The 23,105-nt window shown below is 48.1% G+C and overlaps 1 protein-coding gene across 1 annotated transcript in view; it reads left to right on the top strand.

The window, feature by feature from the left end:
* SLC18A2 (solute carrier family 18 member A2) overlaps positions 1-23,105 on the top strand; it is a 31,756-nt gene that overhangs the window by 5,706 nt on the left and 2,945 nt on the right. Inside the window, exons 3-14 of the mRNA XM_040992046.1 lie at positions 5,060-5,118; positions 5,321-5,404; positions 5,717-5,809; positions 6,937-7,026; positions 7,118-7,161; positions 7,244-7,304; positions 7,921-8,016; positions 15,337-15,415; positions 15,589-15,640; positions 16,240-16,303; positions 18,278-18,397; positions 18,527-18,660. Coding sequence (XP_040847980.1) covers positions 5,060-5,118; positions 5,321-5,404; positions 5,717-5,809; positions 6,937-7,026; positions 7,118-7,161; positions 7,244-7,304; positions 7,921-8,016; positions 15,337-15,415; positions 15,589-15,640; positions 16,240-16,303; positions 18,278-18,397; positions 18,527-18,660 — 976 coding nt within the window. The remainder of the gene's footprint in view (positions 1-5,059; positions 5,119-5,320; positions 5,405-5,716; positions 5,810-6,936; positions 7,027-7,117; positions 7,162-7,243; positions 7,305-7,920; positions 8,017-15,336; positions 15,416-15,588; positions 15,641-16,239; positions 16,304-18,277; positions 18,398-18,526; positions 18,661-23,105) is intronic.

Below are 23,105 nucleotides of genomic sequence, written 5' to 3'. Positions count from 1 at the left end.
GATGATAAACTAGTTACGGCTGTCATGATTTGGGCCCGTGAATGAAGCGTAGACCTAGGCGACTGTGTGTAGGAGAGGAATGTTCTAGGCACAAACCTGGTGTGATGCACCTTTGCCTCTCCCTGTTTGATGAGCTGGGTAGGGTTGTTGCACCCGGGTCTTTGCTCACTTAGCCTGAGGCTGATGGATGGCTGGCCTCTTCAGGAGCGCCCTGATGCTGGGGCCACATCCTGCGACCTCCTCCTCCGCTTGTCGTGGTCTCCGTGGTCTGCTTTTTATCAAGCTGGTGTCAGGGACTTAATTTATTTCCATAGTGACCTAGTGTATTTCGGAGCGATTATTCTCCCTCCCACTTCTCAGCTCCCAGCGGATCGGGGAAGGAGGAAGGAGGCCAAAGGCCATGAAGAAAATCTCTCTGAAATCTCCTGTGGTCACTCCCCGCCCCCAGTGTCACAGCCATCGCCAGGAGAGGGCTGCGAGGGAATCGGCAGTGACCTTTTCAGCTGCAGGCGGGGGAGGCCAGCAGCCGCTCCGGAAAGGGGGTTTCGCGTCTTAGAAGCTTCTAGAAGCCGGCAGGGAGGGCGTGCCGGGTCCTCTTCTGTAAAGCCCATTGAGTATTGAGTATCGTTCTGTTTGCTTATCGTGAGGAATGGGCCCAGAGCATTGAAGAGGGGGAGTTCACCCCCTCCTCTCTGCATGCTGCAAAGCCCCTCACTCTGGCTGTCACTCACCCTCGTGGAAGAAACGTGGCGAGCAAACCTTTGGTTATTGTACATATTTTTCTAGAGATTCGAAATGTGATTTTTTTTAAAGTCTCCTTCAAACTGGATTAGCTGCTCCCTGATTGTGGGGATGGCCGTGGGCTGGGATGACTCACGAGGATGCTCAGGGAACGTTGGGTTAAAGGTTGGCTGAACCTGCTCTGGCCATGCTGAGCAACGCTTGAATGGAGATGGCATCGGCTTGAGATGAGATGGCTATGAGTAATATCAGCTACATTTCCGTCCGTTTGGGGCCGTTGCTGTGCTGCATCCTCCTCCATGGCCCTGAGGCATCGTACGGCTCTGCGTGGCTGTTCAGGGGGCCAGGAGGACGTGGGGCGGGGGAGGACCACAGGGCCACAGAGGTCTGAGCAGGGAGGTCCAGGTTCAGGAGGATGCGCAAGCTACCCACAGCAAAGATGTTGCCCAGTGTTATCCACCGGGCAGCCCTGTCGACAGCTTGGCTGGTGCTGAAACCACAGAATGGATTGGGGGTGGGGCGACATCTCCAGCATGGTGGACCTGAAACCCTCAGCCTGTTCTGCGTCCCTGCTGAGCTGCTCCACCCCCAGAGCTCAGCTTGTTCCTGGGTGCGGCCGCTTTGGGCGGGCCAGCCTTTGAGTTTTCCATCTAGCTTTGCCCTCTGCTTACTCCCTCCAGGCTTTGTAAAATTAACTGCCAGAGGAATAAAGGCAGGAGCTGTGCTGTTTGTAAAGACAGCCCAGTACCTGGTGTGGTGAGGGTACAGCCCATGGCTTCTGGTGAGGCTTCTCTGGCCACTCACCATTGGGAATTCCTGCCTTGCCACCGGCGTCCCCGGTCAAGGGCCTGTCAGTGGGGCTTACTGCATGTTAGACACTCACAGCGCGCACATCATCCTGAGGCTTGGGGTACAATCTTTACCTTCCCCTAGCCTCAGGGTTGACCATCTAAAAAGTGGAGGCAGGGCCCGGCGGCGTGGCCTAGCGGCTAAAGTCCTCACCTTGAACACGCCGGGATCCCATATGGGCGCCAGTTCTAATCCTGGTGGCTCCACTTCCCATCCAGCTGCCTGCTTGTGGCCTGGGAAAGCAGTCGAGGACGGCCCAAAGCCTTTGGGGACCCTGCACCGCATGGGAGACCCTGAGGAGGTTCCTGGCTCCTGGCTTCGGATCGGCACAGCACCGGTCGTTGTGCTCACTTGGGGAGTGAATCATCGGACAGAAGATCTTTCTCTCTCTGTATATCTGACTTTGTAATAAAAATAAAATAAATAAATAAACTCTTTAAAAAAAGAGTGGAGGCAAAGCTGGCTCCTCCCCATGAGCTGGCTCCTCCCCATGAGCTGGCTCCTCCCATGGGCTGGCTCCTCCCCATGGGCTGGCACCTTATGTCCAGGAGCCCATGGGTCTTCTGTGGCTGCCAGCCTTCCCCTGCTGTGTCCTGACAGCCAGCTTACTTTGGCAACTGGCTCATACTCTCACTGGGTATGGTGTCCCTTAAACATTAGTTTAATGAATAGAGACAGGGACTGGCAGAAATTTCCGGTCTACTGGGGTACCACCTGGGCCTGCGACAGCTGGGGCTGGGTTAGGCTGAAGCCAGGAGCATGGAACCCATGAGGCCTCCTTCATGGGTGCCGGGACTCCACCACTTGAGCCAGCAGCTGCTGCTGCCCAGAGTGACTGGAAGCAAGAGGCAGAGCCAAGGCTTGGCCTCAGATACTCCACTGAGGGCTGTGAGTGTCCCGAGTGGCATTTTCACTGCGCTACCAAGTGCCTAACCGGTTGCCACGTTTGACCAAGATTTGTCCTGAAGCCTCCCCAGGCTTTCCTCTACCGTGTGCAAAGGGCTGCTGTATCTTGTTTGGCCAGAAGAGCTCCATGCACAAGCCTTCTCAATCAGCAAAATGGAGAACCTGTGGAGGTAGAATTAAGCTTCAGACTCCAACATCTTTGACCCACGCATCGGCTTCTTACTTCAGCTGCTGGGTTTTCTGAGTGTTGTGTGGCAAGGAGTGGGAAGCCCCTGTCTCCACCTGGGCAGGGCTGCGAAGTGTGTGGTCATGTGTGTGTGCTTTGCTGATCGTGCCATCATCATTAAACACCAACTACTGTCCAGGTCTCCCTTTGAAGCCCCTGGGGACACACCCCTATTTAGTGTCTGACTTTTGGCGAGAGGCACTACTGCTTGTTTCTGTCTGCATGGGGAAACCAGCTAGGGGTACAGAGCAGGCAGCCCGGGCTGTTGGAAGCTGCCCCCTGACGGTGCCCCATGAGCTGTTCACAGACTGGCAGGAGAGGTGGTAAAATGTAAATGTCCCAGGCTGGTGGGCATGGCCTGAGTGTGGTTAGCTGCTGGCCTTTGCCTCAGACCCCTCATCTCAGGCTCCTCCTCTGTCTGCAAGGTGGAGGGAGATGGTGGAGTGGCCCTAGGCAGATCCTGGAACTCTGGGGTGCAGAGCTTGGTGAGCTGAGAGTGACCTCCACTTAAAAGGGTTTAGATTCTAGACTCACTGTGACAGGCTCCCTTCCAGGCACCTCCTGGGCCTTGGCCCACTTGAACCATCTGTTCTTGTGGTTTTGTGGGCACCTCTCCAGGTTCCTGAGATTCGAGGCTGGAGAGACAGCAGGCCTGGGTGTCTCTGGCTCTGGGCTGCTCTGGGGTAAGGGCTAGGAGGAGCAACAGAGTGAAGATACAGAGAGGTCTTCCATTTGCTGCTTCACTCCCCAGTTGGCTGCAGCCACGCAAAGCCAGGAGCCTGGAACTCCACCTGTGTAGGAGCCCAAGCACCTGGACTCTGTTCTGCTTTGCTGGGCGCATTAGCAGAAGGTGGGATTAGAAATGGAACAGCCCATAGGCTGGCATTGTGCTGTAGCGGGGAAAGCTGCCGCTTGTAACGCCAACATCTGATATGAGCACTGGTTAAAGCCCCAGTCCAGCTCGCCGCTAATGTGCCTGGGAAGTATGCTTCCTGCACCCACTTGCACGATCCAGAGGAAACACCGGTCTCCTGGCTCCGACTTTGCCCAGTTCTAGCTGTTGCTGCCATTTGGGGGTGAACCAGCAGATGGAAGCCCTGTCTCTTACTTTGCACCCCTTCCTGTCCCTTGAAGCCCTCCCTCTGTCTCTAGCTCTTCTGTTGTCTGTATAACTCTATTAAATAATTAAATATACCTTTAAAAAAGGGAACAGGATTCAAACAGGACATAGGCATTATTGCAGCTGAGCTACAGTGCTGGCCCCAGAAAGTGACGTTTCTAAAGCATGTCCTGTGCCCTGGGCACCGCTGGGGACAGCTGCACACACACCTCTTTTCCCTCCAGGGGCCTGATTGGAGATTTGCCTGAGTCAAGTGGTGGCGCCCAGTGTCCAGCCTGACATGGGGCAACGGGAAGCCAGAGCCCTCTTGTCCCGCTCTCCCTGCCTGCTGCTGGAGCCCCTTGTGTGGGCAGGGCTGTCGCTGAGTCCTTTGGATACTGATTTTTAAATTATATATATAAATATAAAGATTCGCTATTTTTTGGAAGGCAGAGTTACAGAGAGTATCTTCTATGCCCTGGTTCACTCTCCAAATGCCCACAGTTGGTCAGGCTGAAACCAAGAGTCAGGAGCCTCCTCCAGTCCTACTTCGTGGGCACAGGGCCCAAGCATTTTGGGGGTCATCCTATGCTGCCTTCTCAGGCCATTAACAGAGAGCTGGATTGAAAATAGAGCATCTGGGATTCAAACTGGCAGCCGTATGGGATGCTGACTTTGCATGTGGTGGCTTAGCCTACTGTGCTGCAATGCTGGCTCTTGGTTTGAATTTTTGCACAGCAGGTGAGGCTGCTCCTTCTAGGCTGGCCTTCCCTAGGCCAACAGGCAGCAGATGTATAGCGTTGTTTCCCGATGCACTTTAGATGTGGTGTGGTTGCCTCTGCTGATGGTCGAGTTACCTGACAGATTTTTTTAGAATCACTTGGTTTTAAGGTGTCCCTTTGGGGAAGGACTAGAATTAAGGAAGTACATTTTTTTTTTTTTTTAGAGTGACAGAATAGAAGCTATGTATTTGACTGCATTCTGGCCTTTTTGCCAATAACACGTTAACATTTATTCCAGCTCCATTTCTCTTTGGAGCGGCAGTCTGTAAAATGTATTCATGCTCCAAGACGAGCAAACACGGAAAGGTCACATAGGGAGTGCTGAGTAGATGAATACTGAGAAAAGTCGACCAGATGCTTATTCACCAGATCCCCAAGGGTGCCAGAAGAGCTTTGGTCTAAAGCTTTAGAGAAACACCTGCGGGCACCAGCCTTTCCCATGCTTGTGTCTTACAGGATCGGCTATCCCATTCCCATGTTTGCCGGATTTTGCATCATGTTTATCTCAACCATCAGTAAGTGTGTGACGTCTGTCTTCCCAGGCCGCCACCTGTGGACTGAGGAGGAGGACACAGCCTGGGGGGTTATGGGAAGTGACAACAGTTGCTGGAAGAAGTGGGTGCAGAGAGGGCTTGGTGGGGTGGTGGGCCTGGGAGGTTTGGAGCGCTCCAGCCCAAGGGCCAGCGTCGACACAGGCCTGGGCTCTTTTCTCGGCAGTGTTTGCCTTCTCTACCAGCTATGCCTTCCTACTCATCGCCAGGTCACTGCAGGGCATCGGGTCTTCCTGCTCGTCTGTGGCTGGTAGGTATGGAAGCAAGTGAGTGAGCAAGTGAGCAAGAGAGAGAGAGAGAGTGTATGTGTGTGTACATTGCAGAGGGAGTTCCTCTTTAAGCCCAATTGAGCTAATTCAGGAACTTGGGGTGGGATAGGGCATGGCCGTGGGGATTCTCTGTGGAGCTGTGCGTTGTCCCTTTGGGTCCTGCCTGGTTTACACTGCAGGTTAATCTGGCAGGTTCCAGGAGATCAGGGGTCTGCTTGGATGCGAGGGATGGTGTGGGCACTATTTTGGCACCCCCGGGAGCTGGGTCCCCACTGTTTCTTTCCCCTATTCAGGGATGGGCATGCTGGCCAGCGTGTACACAGATGACGAAGAGCGAGGCAATGCCATGGGGATTGCCTTGGGAGGCCTGGCCATGGGGGTTTTAGGTGCGTATGGGCCCCCTGTGCAGGCCAGTAAGCGGCAGCAGCCTACCTGGTGCTGGGCCTTGGCCAGCGGCCCTGGACACACTAGAGCCAAGGCCGCTTTCACATGAACTGACACCCCAGCTGCCACCCTGATTTCCTTTGGGTAAGGATGGGAAGGGCCCAGAGCTGAGAGACCCCAGGCTTGCTGACTCTCTGACCCGAGTCTCCCTAGAGCCAAGTTTAGACATGAGGATGGAATAGGACAGTGTGCCAGAAGCTTTCCTCCGTGAGCTACCAGCTGAGCTTCTGCCTTTGCTGCCCCTCCTGCCTCGCCATGGAACAGCTGCGGTGTCCTCAGCCTGCACATCCTGGCCTTTGCGGTATAGCTTGTGCTGTTTATAACCAGTGATGTCCTTGCCACCCACCTCCACCCGTACCACATGGGGAGACAAGCTCTGTGACCAGGATCTCACTTGGCTCAGATCTTGGCCTTGGGCAACCTTCATGCAAAATACAAGATCAGTAGATACATAGGTAAACATGTGTATACATATATTTATTTAGGGGAACTGTATAATCGAGGCAAGTATATTGTGAAGTGAAGATACATTGCAGTATGCATCTCTACTGCTGAATAAAAGATGGACTCCCAATGAAACTGTTAATTACATATTGACAATGGGATACTAGACTTTCTACTGTTGTCTACACCTACAATGTCATGATACACTTAAATAGTAGAATGATGGACTTGTGACTGTTGTTCAAGGACTCTGCTATTGTAATAATATAGGGGAAAACAGTAGGGGGCACAGGGAGGGTTCAAGGGAAAATCCCTGAACCTAAGGAAGTGTATCATGAAAAATAAAAATTTAAAAAAAAGAGAGAGAAAAAGATAAAATAGGAGCCAGTGTAGTGGCATAGCTAGCTAAGCCTCAAAAAAAAAAAAATCTTGTCCTTGGGGTGATTCTTATTCATTCGTCAGATATTAAGCTGCTTGGAGGGAGTTTGAGGCTAACAGGGCCTGGGACCAGCACCCTTAGCCACTGTGAAGCAAAGTGGAGAAACACGGAATGCCGGATTGTGCTGGGAGGAGGAGGGCCATGGCCCTGGGGGCCGGCACCAGCCCCTTTTCCTAATTCTTGCAGTGGGCCCCCCCTTTGGGAGCGTGCTGTACGAGTTTGTGGGGAAGACAGCTCCGTTCCTGGTGCTGGCCGCCTTGGTGCTGTTGGATGGAGGTGAGTGAGGTCTTGCGGGCACCTTGGCCGTGATCCTGGCATACCTGTCGGACATGCTGGTCACAACAGCAGCTGTCTTCTTCTCTTGCAGCTATTCAGCTCTTTGTGCTACAGCCATCCCGTGTGCAACCAGAGGTAAGCAGCTGGGGGTGGGAGTGGAGGGCTTTGGCACGGCCAAAACCACAGTGACAAGCTGACCCCTGCTTTTGGTTGGCAGAGCCAGAAGGGGACACCTCTGACCACCCTGCTGAAGGACCCGTACATCCTCATTGCTGCAGGTGGGTGCCCGGTATGCTCAGTTGGCGGGGGAGGGGGTGGAGTAGAGGAGGGAGTGGCCAGGGACATTTGGTGTCTTGTTGCTGGGGTGTGGCCTTCAGGAGATCATGACAGCCAGCAACGTCTAAAAATGCAGCAAATGGCGTCCTCCCACACCCTACTGAACCCCAACTTCTGGTTTCCATTTGTTTTTCAATCTGTTAAATATTTTTTTCTAAGATTTATCTTAGAGGCAGAGTTTGAGAGATTCATCTGCTGGTTTCACACTCCAAATGGCTGAGTTGGCTAGGGGTGTGCTAGATGGAAGCCTGGAGCTTCATCTGGTTCTCTCCCTTGGATGTCAGAGGCCCAAACACTTGGATCACCTTTCACTGTCTCCTCAGGCCATTAGCATGGAGCTGGATCCAAAGTGGAGCTGCCAGGGCTCAAACTGGGATTGTTAGTTTTTACAGAATGGTAATGCTCATTTCCCCTTACTCTCCCCTTGGCTTGCTGCTCACCCTGTTTTATATTAGAATGGTCTCACTGTTGGCTGTAGGCCATGGGGTCTGCCCATGTCTGGGGCCAGTGGGTGTTGCAGGAGGAAGCAAAGACACTAACCTCCTTCCTCCCTTCAAGGCTCGATCTGCTTTGCAAACATGGGGATCGCCATGCTGGAGCCAGCCTTGCCAATCTGGATGATGGAGACCATGTGTTCCCAGAAGTGGCAGCTGGGTAAGACCTCCGTGAGCACTGCCTCAGGCAGTGTTGGGGTCCGTTTCTGCTCTGGTTTTTACATGGTGTCTGAGTGGTGCTTCCTCTGGGTGAAATGTTCAAGTACGTTGGTTATGTAACGATGGAGAGGGAGATCACATTCACATAAACATTATCATCGTTGTCATCATTCTGTTTTGTGTTTTGTTATTGTGGATTCTTTCTCTGCCAGATTGATAAACTTGGTCATGGACATATTTTTATAGGCAGAATATACAATATATAGGACTTGATGCTATTCTCGGTTTCAGGCACCAGTAGAGCCTACAAATATAGCCCCTGGGTGGGGAACGCTGCTTGTGGTGCAGTTTTTTGTTTTTGTCAGGTTGGAGTACAGCATTGATATTCTTGTAATTATCGTTCCAAGCTGAGCAATGCAGAAGACCATGATTAGTTTTCTTTATCTTTTGCAAACTTGTTTTCCCTGGAGTTGGCTATTGCCTTGCCCTTTCATCTTCTTGGTTTTCTGTGACATTTCTGACTGCCCCACAAGCCTGTGTGGCAGAGATGAAAGGTCCCCTCGATGGAGCTGGGCATATACCTGAACCTGGCCTTTTGGGGTCGTGGCTCGGGAGTGGATGTCTGTGTTGGCTTCTCTAGTCTCTACTTGTTGCTCTCAAGGTCAGTCTGGGACTTCTTCCTTCATCACCTGTGACTTCTCTGTCCTTGCATCTCCTGTGTGTTTCTCACCTGTAGTCCTCTCCCAGGCTTACTCCCTTCTTGTGGAATGTATCCTTCAGCAGCTTTCTGAAAGAGAGTGTGCAGCAAGTGAAGCCAGGAGGGATCCAGTCCCCATGCAGCCACTACCCTCTACCCTCCTTCTGCCCTTGGTTGATGTGGAATTCCAATTTGGAATTGCTTTGTATTGGAGGTTTAAGGCCAGAATTCTATTGTTTTCTAGCATCCAGGGCTGCTCTTGGGGAGAACAGTGCAGCCTATATGCTTGCTCTTCCTTCTGGGTTGACTGTCCATGATGGAGATGTGCAGAGTGGTGTCTCTGCCTCTGCAGTGCTGAGTCCTTGTTTAAGTAGCCCTTTCGCTTGGGGGAACCACCTCTGATGTCGGCATGGAATGTGTTCATCTCATTCCAGGCTCGTATCTTATCCTCAGGCAAGCATGCAAAGTGCAGACACATAGGAGGTGCATAGAGTGACTGCAGATTTTATTCAGGAGGTGAGGACATGAACGCCATGCCTGCATGAGGCTGGGTGACCCCACACAGAGCAATGCATGGCCTGAGTGGGGGAGGGAGATAGTGTACCTGGTAGACCTCCAGCCATGATCTGCAGCTGTGATGAGAGAGCCCCTCCCAGTTGTTGGCCTCTTCTGTGAGGTTTGGGCAGTGCCTTCCCAGGCGTGAAGCCACGTGGGAGTTATGTGGCACCTGTACAAGTTGCCATATTTCATGGCATTCCCTTCTCCCCCACTTAGTCCCGGATGCGTCTTGGAGAGGTGGTGTTTTGATTGACAGATAGAAGGATAGAATTGCATGGGGGCTTGTGACTTCTAGTTCTAAAGCTATCTGCCTACCCACAGCACCTCCTTTAATCCTGAGAAAACATTCGTACTATTTAACCAGCTCCCCCAACCCGTTTTACTTTTCCAGTTGGTTCTATATTGGACCCTTCTTTTGTCTTTCCCTTTTCCACCTTCATTTACTCACCTTCATTTTTCAAACTATTCAGTTTTTAAATCAGTGCTGTTGTATCTTAAAGAGCCCCTTTCTATATACACAGAGTGGTGTAAGTTACTTAAATTCTTGTTTAAAAAAAAGCATTGTTTTATCACTTTTGTAGGAAGATTTTTTTTTAGAAGATTTATTTTACCTGAAAGAATTAGAGAAAGAGAGAATGAGAGATAGGGCAGGATCTTCCACCTGCTGATTCCCTCCCCAAATAGTCAATACAGCCAGAGTGGGGCCAGTCCGAAGCTGGGAAACAAGAGCCTCTTCGAGTCTTCCATGTGGGTGCAAGGACCCAGGAAGTCATCCTCCCCTGCCTTCCCAGCACATTGGCAGAGAGCTGTATTAGAACTGGGACACCTGGGACTTGAATTGGCACCCATAGGGATGTGGGCATGGCAGGTGACAGCTTTTACCCACTGTACCACAGCAGAGGACCATTCCTTTGATATTCAGCAATGCTATCATAATTGTGCAAATATTGTTCCAAACAGAGGTGTGCAGAATGGCAGTGGAGGAAAACCTGGAGATAGAATCTCCCCTAAGTGCAGGCCCATCCTCCATCTTCATAGTTGCACATTAGCTTCCTTTGATGGTTATAGCCAAACTTTCATTCCTCTTGCTGGGCATTTGGATTAACTCCAGTTTTTTGTCATTGGAACCCCACCTCCCCCACTGCAGAGATTGCCCCTGGCATGCATTCGTTATCTATAGGACACATTGCTAAAAGCCAAATGGGAGTTTTCCTGTTTGGTAGTTAACTGTAGTGTCACAGGTATGATCAGTGTTTTAGTCTTTCTCAACTGGATGAATGAGAAAAGAGGTTTCATTTAAGTGTATTCTTTTAGAGTGAAACTGAACATGTTTTCATATGTGTGTTGGCTATGTATATTTCTTTTATTGTGAAGATTATTATGACTTATTATTTATGTTGAGAGCAATAGGGAGAGAGAAAGAGAGAGAGAGAGAGAGTTGGCTGAGAGCATGAGTGTCTGCTGGTTCATTCTCCAAATGCCTATGCTGGCTAGAATTGTAGGCAGGAGCTGGAAATGCTATCCAGGTCTATTCTGCCAACATTGGTGACAGGAACCCAGAGCTTGGAGCTGGAGAGCTTGACTGGAGGCGGACATCTTTCCAGTACTGGGGGAGCAGCCAGGAATTTGGCAAGGGGCTGTTGCTAATGTACACTATTGATGCTTTCCAGCTTTGCCCCCTCCCATTCCCCTTCATGGCAGAGACCCAGGCCTCAGGAGCTCAGGAGAGGTGCCCTCCTTCTGGGAGAAGTGGGGGGTACACATGGCTGGGCAATTAATGCCCCGCCTTTGCTTTGCAAGTGCTCTTGGACACGGAGGCTGCTGCTCATTGTTTCCGCTGTCTGCCTAACTGACTTATGATCCTAATTGAACGTGTCCTAGCCGCAGAGGGCACTTAGCTGCCGTGCTCTTGGCCTCGCCAGACTAAGCCCGAGGCTCTTTCTATAAAGTCTTTAAGGTCAGTCAGAAGGCCAGGGCCATCCGGTGAGATAGCTGAGCACAGGCTGCTTACACTGTCATCAGGAGAGGTCTGGTGGGTTTGTTGCCAAATGAGATGTTTGGGATTGGACTGACTAACCTGGTGTCTGCGTGTTCCCCCAGGCACTTCCTTCCATTTGCTTCCCAAACTTACTTGCCTTTCAACAAGAGAATCCCATTTTTGCATCTGTTTCTTGTGTCATCTCTAGTGAGAGGAACACACTTGCTTGCATGAGTTTCTGTAACTTGGAGCCTCCAGGGCCTGAGTCTGGGGGGAGGAGTCAGCACCCCACACCTTGCAGCAGCCCTGTGTGCACTTGCTCTAGCTTGATGCCACCTGCCATTCTGCTCCCCTCGTCCTCCCTGGAGAAACTCATGTGAGAGGTTGAAGTGAAACTGCTTGCTTCACAGACAACATGAGACCACTGTTGTGCAGTGTGAGGTTTAGGGGAGGCATAGATGGCAGCGCACACTCCAGCTTGTCCAAGCCAGGAAGTTCTGGGTCTGGTTAAGTGGAGACAGCCTCTTTTCAAGGCGTTCTCTCTTTACTCTTTTAAAGATTTATTTATTTTTATTGAAATGCAGGTCAGATTTTACAGAGAGAAGGAGAGACAGAGAGAAGATCTTTCTCCTTTTGGTTCACTCCCCAAATGGCCACCGTAGCTGGAGTTGAGCCAATCCAAAGGTAGGAGCCATGAGCTTTTTCTGGGTCTCCCATGCAGGGTGCATGGTACTCAGACTTTGGGCCATCCTCTACTGCTTTTCCATGCCATAAGCAGGGAGGTGGATGGATGAGAAGTGGGTCAGGTGGGATTCAAACCAGCGCCCATATTGGATCCTGGCACATGCAAGTTGAGGATTTAGCATTGAGCCATCATGCTGGGCCCAAGGTGTTCTCTCTTAACCTCAAGTTCTAGGTCCAGTGACCTTTATCAGCTTGAGGCTTAGGGGCAGACCCAGAGTTGAGGGGGAGGTTTGTGGATCTCAAAATCAAGCTTAACAGGCTCTGGGCAAGCACGGACCCAGACTCTCTTTGTTCTGATTCTTTGAATCCAATTTTCTGTATTGAGATGTGGTTGTGCAGTGAGAGGTAGAGGGAGGGACATTGGAACTGCTCTGCTCCTGCCAGCTTGAACCTCAGGCTTGTCCTGTGCACCCAAGCTGTATACCAACACGCAAGAGGTATACTAACATCCTGTGGCTGCAGGGTATGACAATATCAAGTCTTCTAAGCCCCCTGTGGGGTAGGGTAGTGCGAACCCATCCGTGTTCCCAGCTGAGACCTTGGGGACACTCAGGGCCACCTTCACTGGGAAGTAACAAGGACTCGCCTGGACTGTCATTGCTGTGGATGAGCTCTTATGTCAGCTGCCCTTGGTTTGCCTGATGGTGCAAAGTTTTCCCTTGGGTGCTGACGGAGGCTGTGGTTGAAGTCAGGTTACAAAGTGCAGCATGGTCACTGGCAAACTTTCTAGTGTGAGCAGAGAGCAGGGAGGCCACATTGCTCTGGGGAGGGAAGGAGCGGCTACCAGGTAGAGGGCTGGTGTGTGCGGGTCTGGGGACGATGTCGGTGTGCAGCAGCAGGGTCTGGGGACCAGAACGGAAGGGCCGTTTGATAAGGATCTCACTGTGAGGTGTTTGTTCAAAGCTGCCTTGTGGAGAGGCAGATTTTATTTAGAGGAAGAGAAACAGATCTTCCATCTGCTGGTTCACTCCCCAAATGGCCACCACAGCCAGGACTTCTTCCAGGTCTCCCATATGGGTGCAGAGTCCCAAGGCTTTGAGTCGTCGTCTGCTGTTTTCCTAGGGCATAAGCAGGGAGATAGATGGGAAGTGGAGCAGCTGGATAATGAACTGGTACCTATATACAATCCTGGCATTTACAGGGAGAGAATTAGCCAATTGAGCCATTGCAGTGGGCCCCCAAAGCTGCCCTATGCCTATGAAGTATGTTCCGAGGGAGCAGTGGGTATTTCTTGAGCTCTGAGATGGCAGAGTGCCCTGCTCAGCCTCCAGCTAGCAACCTCATGCTTCCAGCCTTCTAGTACAGTGCTTCTCTTGATGTTCATGAGATGAATTTTGTTGCCCAAGAGTTTTGCCTGTTTGTGGAAAGTAAGATGCACCCTGCTTTTGGGTCGTGTGGGGCACTCAGCCTCATGCAGGTTCAAAGGGGCAGCTGTCCTGTGGCTTCCTCTGGGGCTTGTCTGATCCCTGCCTGAAGCCTTGGTTTGGAGATGCAGTCCAGGCTCCACTCCTGGAATGGGAATCCAGCAGTAGGTGTGGAACCCAGGTCGGGTTCTCTGGGAACCGCTTCCCTTGACCAGAGTTCAAGATGGGCAGCTTGTAGATTAAGTTTGACCCTGAATTAGGTTCTGGTGGGCTACAATTTTGTGGGACTGCAAAAGCTTTCTGTTTTATGAAACTTCATTACCAGCATTTCCAAGTCAGGAGATTTCCTATTAGGAATCTAGAATTCCAGCTTATCGAGAAAGCACAGATCTTCCAGCCCTAGCCTGCAGTTCCCCCAGGGCAATGACTGGCTGGCAGTGGCAGATGGGGTTTGGGTGCTTTAGCCCACACTGTTAATTTTCTTACAATTTGTTGCTTTATTCACTTGTGCCTTCTGGGCTTTGGAGACACTTCATGAGACAGAGCTCATCACATATGCTTAATATCTGAACTCTCCATGTTTAGTGTGGGAAGTTGTACCATGTGGCTTTTGAAGCCAGCTTTTAGTAGCATCTTCTTGAGGCAGCATCACCAGCTGTAGGATCTGAGCTCCCATAGCAAGGCATCCGTCATTTTGTTGTATTAGTCACAGTTCAAAGTTCATCTGATTTTTTCCTTAGAGACACTTATGACAGGACAAGAGCCATGTTGTCTAGGTCTGTGCTACAGGCCAGTGCTGTGCTGGACACGTGACTATCAGTACGTGCTGGCTGAGTCAGATGGCGCTGAACAATTAATTGGCCACTGCATATGATAGGCATGATAGAAATGACTTTCTGGGATGTAAGAGCCTTTTTCCAGCATCTCATAGTTTAAAATGATTTGATTTGGGATTTAACTCAGGAAAATTCCAACTATTAGGAGGTCCAGCCTCCTGTGTGTTTGCTTTAGTATTCTGACACTAAGGAGACAAGGTCACACTTGTCCCTTTTGTGATGGTGATCTCCCAGGACCAGAAAGGCCCTTGGGCCAGCTACAGTTGTATGCATTTACCATGCATATGTAATGTCTGCAATCATACAATGGAGAACACTGCAACTTGTACCGTTTGTGGGAACAAGGCTTGGGATCAAATGTGGTATGTCCAGTTTCTGAAAGAAGTTTGGAGAGCTGTCTATAATATATTGTTCTAATGCAAGGATGCAGATTGCTGGGAGCAGCGTGGGTAGAGCTCTGGCACCCAAACCTTTTCAATGCAGAGGGCATGTTTGGCATGAAAATGTCAGACACATATAGCTTGATCACAGAGGGTGACCACATAATTGACAGTTTTGGGCTAAAAATATGTTTATAAGGTTAGTGAGAAGGAATTAGAATATAGAGCAGAAGGTATAGTACAAGCCTGTGGGTTTTTTTTTTTTTTGAGACCTATGTATATTTTATAAATGTGTATGAACTCATAGGGAAATCACTGGTGATTTAATGAAAGTGTTTGGGATAATTTCTACCCTTTTTGGCTCACCCAGTTTTCCCCTATTCTTTTTATGACTGCCTTACCTCTGTCACATGAAATTACACAGGGAAGGAAGAGGCTACCTGGCTTAGGGACGTAGAATTGCCCAGCTCCCACAGTCAGGGGCTGTTCGTGTTGGTCTCCACGTACACCAGCCAACAGGGTGAGATGGAGCATTGATAGAGAAGTGATTTTCATTTCTGGAGAGTCTCAGATGCTTTGCGAGACAGATAAGCCCGACAGGGTCCAGACAGGAGCCGTCAGCCACCGGATATGAGCTGCCTGGGTGCAGGCCCCAGGCACCGTGTCATCTGCTCTAATCGGCAGAGTGGTGTCTGTGATTATTAGGTTTTCTCACATGTGCCTGATGTCAGCACTGATAAAGTGTCCTTTTCATAAATTTACAGGCATTGCTTTCTTGCCCGCCAGTATCTCTTATCTCATTGGAACCAATATTTTTGGGATACTTGCACACAAAATGGGAAGGTAAGATGAAATGAAAACTGCTCATTCTAATATAGTTCTTAAAATGTATCTCAGGATTTCTGCTGTAACTGTTAGAAGCCATCATTTTTATTTTCATTGGAAATTTTGAATACTTTTTATTGAAAAGTATTCTGAGTGCTTGTGTCTTAATGCCCCGCCTCTTCTTTCGACAGGTGGCTTTGTGCTCTTGTAGGAATGATCATTGTTGGAGTCAGCATTTTATGTGTGAGTAAAAGATGACACTTGACAAGTTTGCGATGGGGACTTTCTTGTTTGGGGCTACAATCACTAAGCCACATTTTAAAGCTGCTTGTTATTTGGTTTTATCACATTTTTCATTTTATCTTAATTTCTTATCATCTCAAACATTTTGGATAAGAACTCTGCAAGTGATGTATTTTTGTTATGTCAAAGATTGTTTAGAATGTTTTTAGCATGCTCTCATCACCACCTGTCACCCTGCCTCCTCAATCATCTTAAACATTTACAATGTCTCACACTGTTTCGGGCAGAGCGCCTGCAGCAGCAAGGTTTTCTGGAATAAAACATTTTCTACCGATGGTGGATGTCCACGCTGGGACCTTCTCTGCTTGTCAGAGTCTGAGCGTGGACCATGCTGGCCTGCACTGGGGCAGCTGACTAGGGTTCCGGATGGTCACAATCATCAAGCTTTGATGTTCCCTCCTGACTCTTCTTTTCTTCCCACTTACCTCAGAAAGGAACAGGCACACTAGACCCAGGAAAACATTTTTAGATTTTTTTTTCCAAGATAATTTTTGAGTTGAGTAATGTTATTTGACAGTAACACTAATTTCCACTTACAGATTCCTTTTGCAAAAAACATTTATGGACTCATTGCTCCCAACTTTGGAGTCGGTTTTGCCATTGGTAAGTCACAGTGGTTTTGTGTCTAAATTTAAAGCTAGTCTCGCACCAGGAAAGAAATCTCTCTTTCATCAACTGTAGTTACTTAATTTCAATTTCTCAGAAGTCAAAGCAGCTATGGGCAGGTTAGCTCAATTACAACTTGTAGATTACCCATGCAAAGATTTCTGCCTCCATGCCCTAATCAGTTATTTTCTGAAAACCAGCATTCAAAAGGCCTCATGCTCACAGAAACAAACTTAGCTGTCCATTGCTGTGTGTGGGCAGTGGAAGGAAGCTCTTATCCAGGTCTGTGAACAGACCTTCCTGGTTGGAACAGGGTATCCTGAGAATGACCATGTGAGCTGTAGGGATTTTCAAGGCAAAGCAGGTAAGCCTTCCTATTTTTAGGGGCAGTAATGAACATGTTAGGAAAAATCTTATTAATGTAGGAGATGAAGAGTGCATTTTTCTCATTTATATTCACTGGTCCTGACAAACTTTATCACACATTAAGCCCAAGTTTATTCTTTGAGTGGTACAACAGGAAGACTGACCTGGCCCTTTTCTGACTCTCAGGTGAGGTTGGGTTCACTTAGTATATGTGAAGATACTTTAAAAGTGTGGAAAAGTGGAGTGAAAAGTTAATTTTGAAGTCTGTGTGTGTGTTTAAAGATTTGTTGCTTGGGCCCAGCACGAGAGCGTAGCACTTAAAGTCCTTGCCTTGAACATGCCAGGATCACATCTGGTCGCTGGTTCTAATCCTGGCGACCCTGCTTCCCATGCAGCTCCCTGCTTGTGGCCTGGGAAAGCAGCTCCAGCCATTGTGGCCACTTGGGGAGTGAACCATTGGATGGAATATCTTCCTGTCTCTCCTCTTCTCTGTATATCTGCCTTTCCAATAAAAATAAGTAAATCTTAAAAGATTTGTTACTTGAAATTCACAGAGAGAAAGAGGGAGTGACAAAGAGAGAGCTCGTCCAACTGCTGGTTCACTCTCCAAATGAGTGCTGTGAACAGAACTGGGCTGGCTTGAGAGCAGGAGCTTCCTTTGGGTCTCCCACATGGGTGGAGGGACCCAAGGGCTTAGGCCATACTCCTCTGCCTTCCCAGGCCATTAGCAGGAAGCTAGATCAGAAGTGGAGCAGCCAAGACATTAACTGATGCCCATATGGGATGTCAATACCACAGGCGGAAGATTAGCAAGCTATGCCACCAATGATGGATCATTTTTTGTGTGATGTGCTCTTTCCTTGAACTTTTTGAAGTGCCTTTATATCTTCTCACACAGCATCCCTCCCTTTCTTCAGCACCTTGCACATATGAAGCAATGAACCAATATTATTTGAATGAGAGGAATCTCCCTCACCTGTTAGCCACTGCCGCCATACAGCTGAGTGCTAACATTTGAGTTCCCCAATGAATGAGCTCGTGAAACCCAGCGCGTCATAGCCAGACACTAAATCCCATTTTATGATGGGGAAGGTAATGTTTACAGAGCTAGGCATGACCACTGTCACTCAGTCAATGATTGAAACCCAAACTGAATGCATGCACTTTCTTTCTGCTGCATGCCCCAGACCATCCAAGAGACTTGAGTGATTCAATCTCTGCTTAGGGTCATCATTCTTTTTAGTTAAGTTGAATGAACCAGCCTCGGAGTTTGTTCTCCACGTGGGGCTGGACTCCACTGAGATCTGGTACCCTCTGATCCACCTGTGCATTTCCCCATTGGTGAGGCCCAGGGGTGGAGGCCCTGGCTGGGTGAGATGTCTGGTTTGGAGGAGGACAAAGTTAGGCATGGCTAAGAGCAATTGGTGGCCTACAGGTGACTTGAAGAAGGCCCTGGGTTTCATGGCCAGCTTCAGCAATTACCAACCGTGCTGGGTGACAGTATGCTACCAGGCTTGGCCATGAGACCCGCAGGGAACATGGCACAGGGGAAGAGCTGGTGGGTGGCTGTTCAGATTCTACACCCTGTTCCCTCCTTGTCCACAGGGATGGTGGATTCGTCAATGATGCCCATCATGGGCTACCTCGTGGACCTGCGGCATGTGTCAGTTTACGGGAGTGTATATGCTATTGCCGATGTGGCTTTTTGTATGGGATATGCAATAGGTAAGAGCACTGGCTTTTCTGAATAACCATCTGAACAGAGGACAGAATATTCTTATGAAAATGGTTGAAATCTGCATCTGTCTCCCAGACATTTGAGGCAGCTTTGTCTAATTTTCTGTTCCCTGAAAGGTCCCTCTGCCGGTGGTGCTATTGCCAAGGCAATTGGCTTTCCATGGCTCATGACAATCATTGGGATCATTGATATTCTTTTTGCTCCTCTCTGCTTCTTTCTTCGGAGTCCACCTGCCAAGGAGGAAAAAATGGTAAGAAAAAATGTAGGATACAATGGTGTGCGTGTATGTGTGTGTTTTGGTATAGTCTTCTGGGTACTCTGAGTAATTTCCTCTGTTTGACTGAAATATTTCTTGCCAAATGCATTTGTTTAGTTTCTAACACATGCTTTATTTAACTGCTTTCACTTAAACTTGAAGAATCAAATTATGCTTGTATATAATTAGCATTTATATAGTTCTTTTGTCAACCAGATATAAACCTGTCATAGTTCAATTTGATTTTCTAGGGTTCTTGTAAATCTTGAATGTAATTTTCTGCCTTCTGTATTCAATCCCAAGATCAGCCATTTGTGCTACTGTCTGCTTCTCTCCTAACCCTTACATCTTTTGGTGGAAGATGATGTCTTGGTGTGTACTGTATATAGGATTCTGGGACTGGGCATAGGTTTTTTATTCTTGTATATACAGTTGGGGTACAAACATGAGCATGTACAGCTGTGTACCTCACAACCTCATGAATAGAATCTTTGTCAGAGGCAAGAGATCGTGTCCCTCTTTTGAACAACTTGAGCTGTTTTGACTCTACCTGTGAATTTTCCAAGTCATTTTAAGCTAAGGTGTTTACCCAGCAAGGAAAAACTCAAGTGTTTCTGAACATCATTCATACCTGGCAATGACGCTGTGATGTTTTAATATCAGATGTTACCAGATCCTTGCCAGCTGAAGGAATGCCTTGCACTTAGGATGAACAAAACAAATGAGGGGGATACTTCCTGTGTTTATGAATGGATGTGAGATTCATTTGGGATGAGCATATTACAGTGCTTGGAAATTTTCTGGACTGCCCTCCCATGACTCTCCAACTATTTTTAACATTCATCATTTAGAATATTTAAAAATATCAAGCAGTGGGTACTGGCCTTGTACCCTTTATCATAGAGGACTTCACATAATTTTGAGCTATTCTGGACCCATCTGACTCCCAGAAAGAGTGGAAGGAGCTTGGGAAATACCTGGTTGGCTACATCCTCTTTGGCTTTGATCATCCCTGGCTCTGTGCGACCATGGGGTTTCCTCAGGGAGAGATTTTCTTAGGAGTTTAACTCTCTCCAGTCTAGGTGTATAAATTCCCAATCCATCTTTGGCTGATGCTTGCACAGAAGCTTGTCCAGATAGGGTCTGAAAGTTCTCAGTAAAACACAGGAAAACATTTGTTCTGTTGCTGTTGTATCGATTTGATTAAGGCTGCATGAAGGTTAATTTCAACCTTTTAAAATTGCTCACAGTTGCTGCTGTCACCCAGGAGTCTGTTGAAGGTTCCTGGGAGGTAGCAAAGGACCAGTATGGGCCAGGAAGCTGAGTCAGCCCCGCCAGGCAGGGTTGGTAAGACCCTGTTTTCTTTTGCATTGTGTGGCTGAGGAAATGGTAGCAACTACCTCATGGGTTGTCATGAGGGTTAAAGGTAAGAATCCCAACAGAGTGCTGGGAACTGGCTCAAGAAATGTGTTTTCACTCTTCTTTCTCCTATCTGACTCTGGCCAAAGGAACCAGATTTTTCTCCCTTTCTTCTCTACAACATGCAGGAATTTTCCTTTTGCTATACAGACTCTAGGATAGCTGAGCTGGCTCATCTTGTCAGGCAGCAGTTAGTGGCTGTGGTGTATGTGTTTAGTGGAAGTTGCATGATGGCTTATCTGAGGCAATGAGGGAAGTGAGTGAAGTCTACTACTTTGTTTAGCAAAAGGAATGGCAAGAGGAGGCCTCGGTGCCTCTTCTTTCCCTGTTTAGACCAGTGCTTTAAAGCTCACCTAAACAAATTCCCAAAGGAAGTGGAAGAGGGAAAATAATAATTACAGGTTTCCAGAAAACCCAGTTTCATTATAAAATGTCACAATCATTAGAATGGCTAGCACATCATTAAAAACTTAAGAAAATATGCATCTTCCTGTTCATAATTGGTGCCCATAAATGGAAATATGTTGGATGCCATTTGATTGGCAGAATGCTAACATTTGAGGGTGGAGGACAGAGCTACAGCCTGCTCATTGTGTAAGCAGGAAGGAAGCAGGTGGAGGCCGATAACTCCTAATGATCAGGGGATATGCGGACAGCACAGCAGTATGCCACGGAGGAGAAAAAATTGATCGTTGTGCACTTGAGAAAATCCAGCAGAGATGAACACTGGCATTCAGGGACACCAGTTACCAAGTTCCGGTGGATTTGAGAGTCACAAGGCAGGCATTCAGCCCTTGGCAAATAAGTATCTCATTACACAGCATCTTGATAATAAGGAGTTTGGACCTAAGTTGTCAAGCCACAGAGTTATAAATTAGCTTATGAGCACAAATACTGTTTGGTTTACTTGATTTGTTTTTCTTCACTGTTGTCAATATAGGTGTGGAAATCACTGCTCAAGTTGTCTGTAAGAAATGCCAGTACTGCCATTTGAGAGCTATGTGCCAGTTTTGGTCACATAGGTGTTCTTAGTTCTTCTCATCTCCGGCTGAGAATAGCTGTGCTTGATGAGGGTTTATTCTCCAGGTAGAAGAATTAAGTTTTGATTGTTTCTAATTATTGTTCAGGGAAGAGAACAGGTGGTTTGAAGACTGCAGCTTGCTTAACTGGATGGCTCTGGTGGTCATTATAAAGACCTTGCCAACAATTCTGTTTTTGGGGATACCATGGGTTGGGTCAGGATGACCGGTCAGAGGCTAGGGAGAGCCAGGGTGCTCTGAATATTATGATCCACTTACAGGAATCTATTCCTTTGCAGGACATATCTGTAGACACAAAACCAGTTTTCTCTAATTATGTGCAAGAGAATACATTTTTTTTCCAGTATGAACCTCTGGTACATTTCTAAGTTTCAAATATGGGGTTCTTACTTTTTGAGTATTCTTACTGTTTTCCTTTCAGACTTCACTTGGTCCAATTATGTTCTTACCACTTGGAGACCCTGACTCTGCTCAGTGAGATGTGAGCTAGCATTTGGCAGGGGCCCCAACTCAGCTCTCAGTAGCTGGGCTTTGCTTCGAATTCAACATGAATTCTCTTCTTTTGCGTTTTCTCTTCTCATAGCAGTGTGTGGAGTGTTGCTTTAAATTTATCTGCTTGTGTGACGTGCCATTTTGCCCTTGTTCCTCATGCACTTGACTCACTCAAGTTCATGCCATGTCTGAAATACTACACGCTATCCTGCTTAATCACGTGACATGAAAAGTATGCCATATGTATTTCCTGTGAGGATCAGAAGTCTAGAACCTGTTTTGTTTTTAAGCTGCTGACAAATACTGTTCAGCTGAATAGATAAAATCTCATGCCAGTCTGCATGATGCCAAATAATCAGTCTGACTGAACTTTTTCCCTTGCAGTGTAGTGTTTCAAAAGTATTTTTTCAGAAAAATTTTATTTTAAAGGGAAAGAGTGAATTCATTCCCCAGGTGGCCACAACAACCATGGCTAGCCCAAGGCTAAAGCCAGGAGTCCCATGCAGAATGGAACCCAAGCATTTGAGCATCGCGTGCTGCCTCTCAGGGTGCACATCAGCAGGAAGCTACATCAGAAGCAGAGTGGCCAGGAATGCAATCAGACTCAGACAGCAGAAGTAGGACTCTGAAGAAGAGAGTTATCTGCTGCACCCAATGACCGCCTTGCGATGCAGTCTTATTGAGTTCATAGTATGTGCACAGTCCTGGGCCTCAGAGTCCCTTACACGTTGGCATGTATCTACGTTGTCTGATGGGGAGTGAACCAAACAGTGGAAGACATCTGCAAGGCAGAGTATGGGCCAAGCAAGAATCAAAGTCAGGGCTGGCATTCCTTCAGTCTTTGGTTTGTCTGCAGCTATCTGTCTCATACCAGGTCTCTGCGGTGGCCAGGCTGGCTTAGTGTCCTGTTTAGGCGAAGACATGTGCTTTGCTTGTACCATTTTCCTTGCTGTCTAGATCCTTTCTGTGTTCCAAGGTTCACCTCAACTCCTACTTCAGATGTGTCTCAACACCATGTGTGAGGGTAGGGACCTGAAATTGCATTTTTAACCTCTTCTGTCATTCCCATCTCTAAATTGAACCTTGGGCATGTATTTCCTTGAGAATCACTCATCTGTGGAGAGGAGACATTTAACTGTCATGGGATAAAGCTCCATGTAATGTAAGACGGGTCCAGATATTCAATGTCTAGTCTCATCCAATTTTAGAAGACAGTTAAGTTTGAAGCTGACAGTTTCAGCTGGCTTAGGGGATCATGGAAGTCCTTATCCTCATGTCACACAGGTGGGTCATTTGAGAATTTCTTGGAAAAAGATAAATCTGCAGGACAACAGTGGAGAGTAACAGCTAATAGACCCCAATACAGGCCAACATGTGACACATTTTAGTGCTTAGATTTGAAAACTGCATGAAAGGGTTTTGGGGGGAATAGTTCACACCATAGCAGGAAAACTCTAGCAGACTTATTTGATGAAGAGACTTCGCCTG

This window comes from Ochotona curzoniae, unplaced genomic scaffold (assembly GCF_017591425.1).
Source record: "Ochotona curzoniae isolate NIBS_2020 unplaced genomic scaffold, NIBS_Ocur_1.0 contig_66, whole genome shotgun sequence".
Classification (NCBI taxonomy): domain Eukaryota; kingdom Metazoa; phylum Chordata; class Mammalia; order Lagomorpha; family Ochotonidae; genus Ochotona; species Ochotona curzoniae.
Note: the sequence above shows the minus strand (reverse complement) of the source record. Positions and strands in the feature narration are given on the sequence as shown.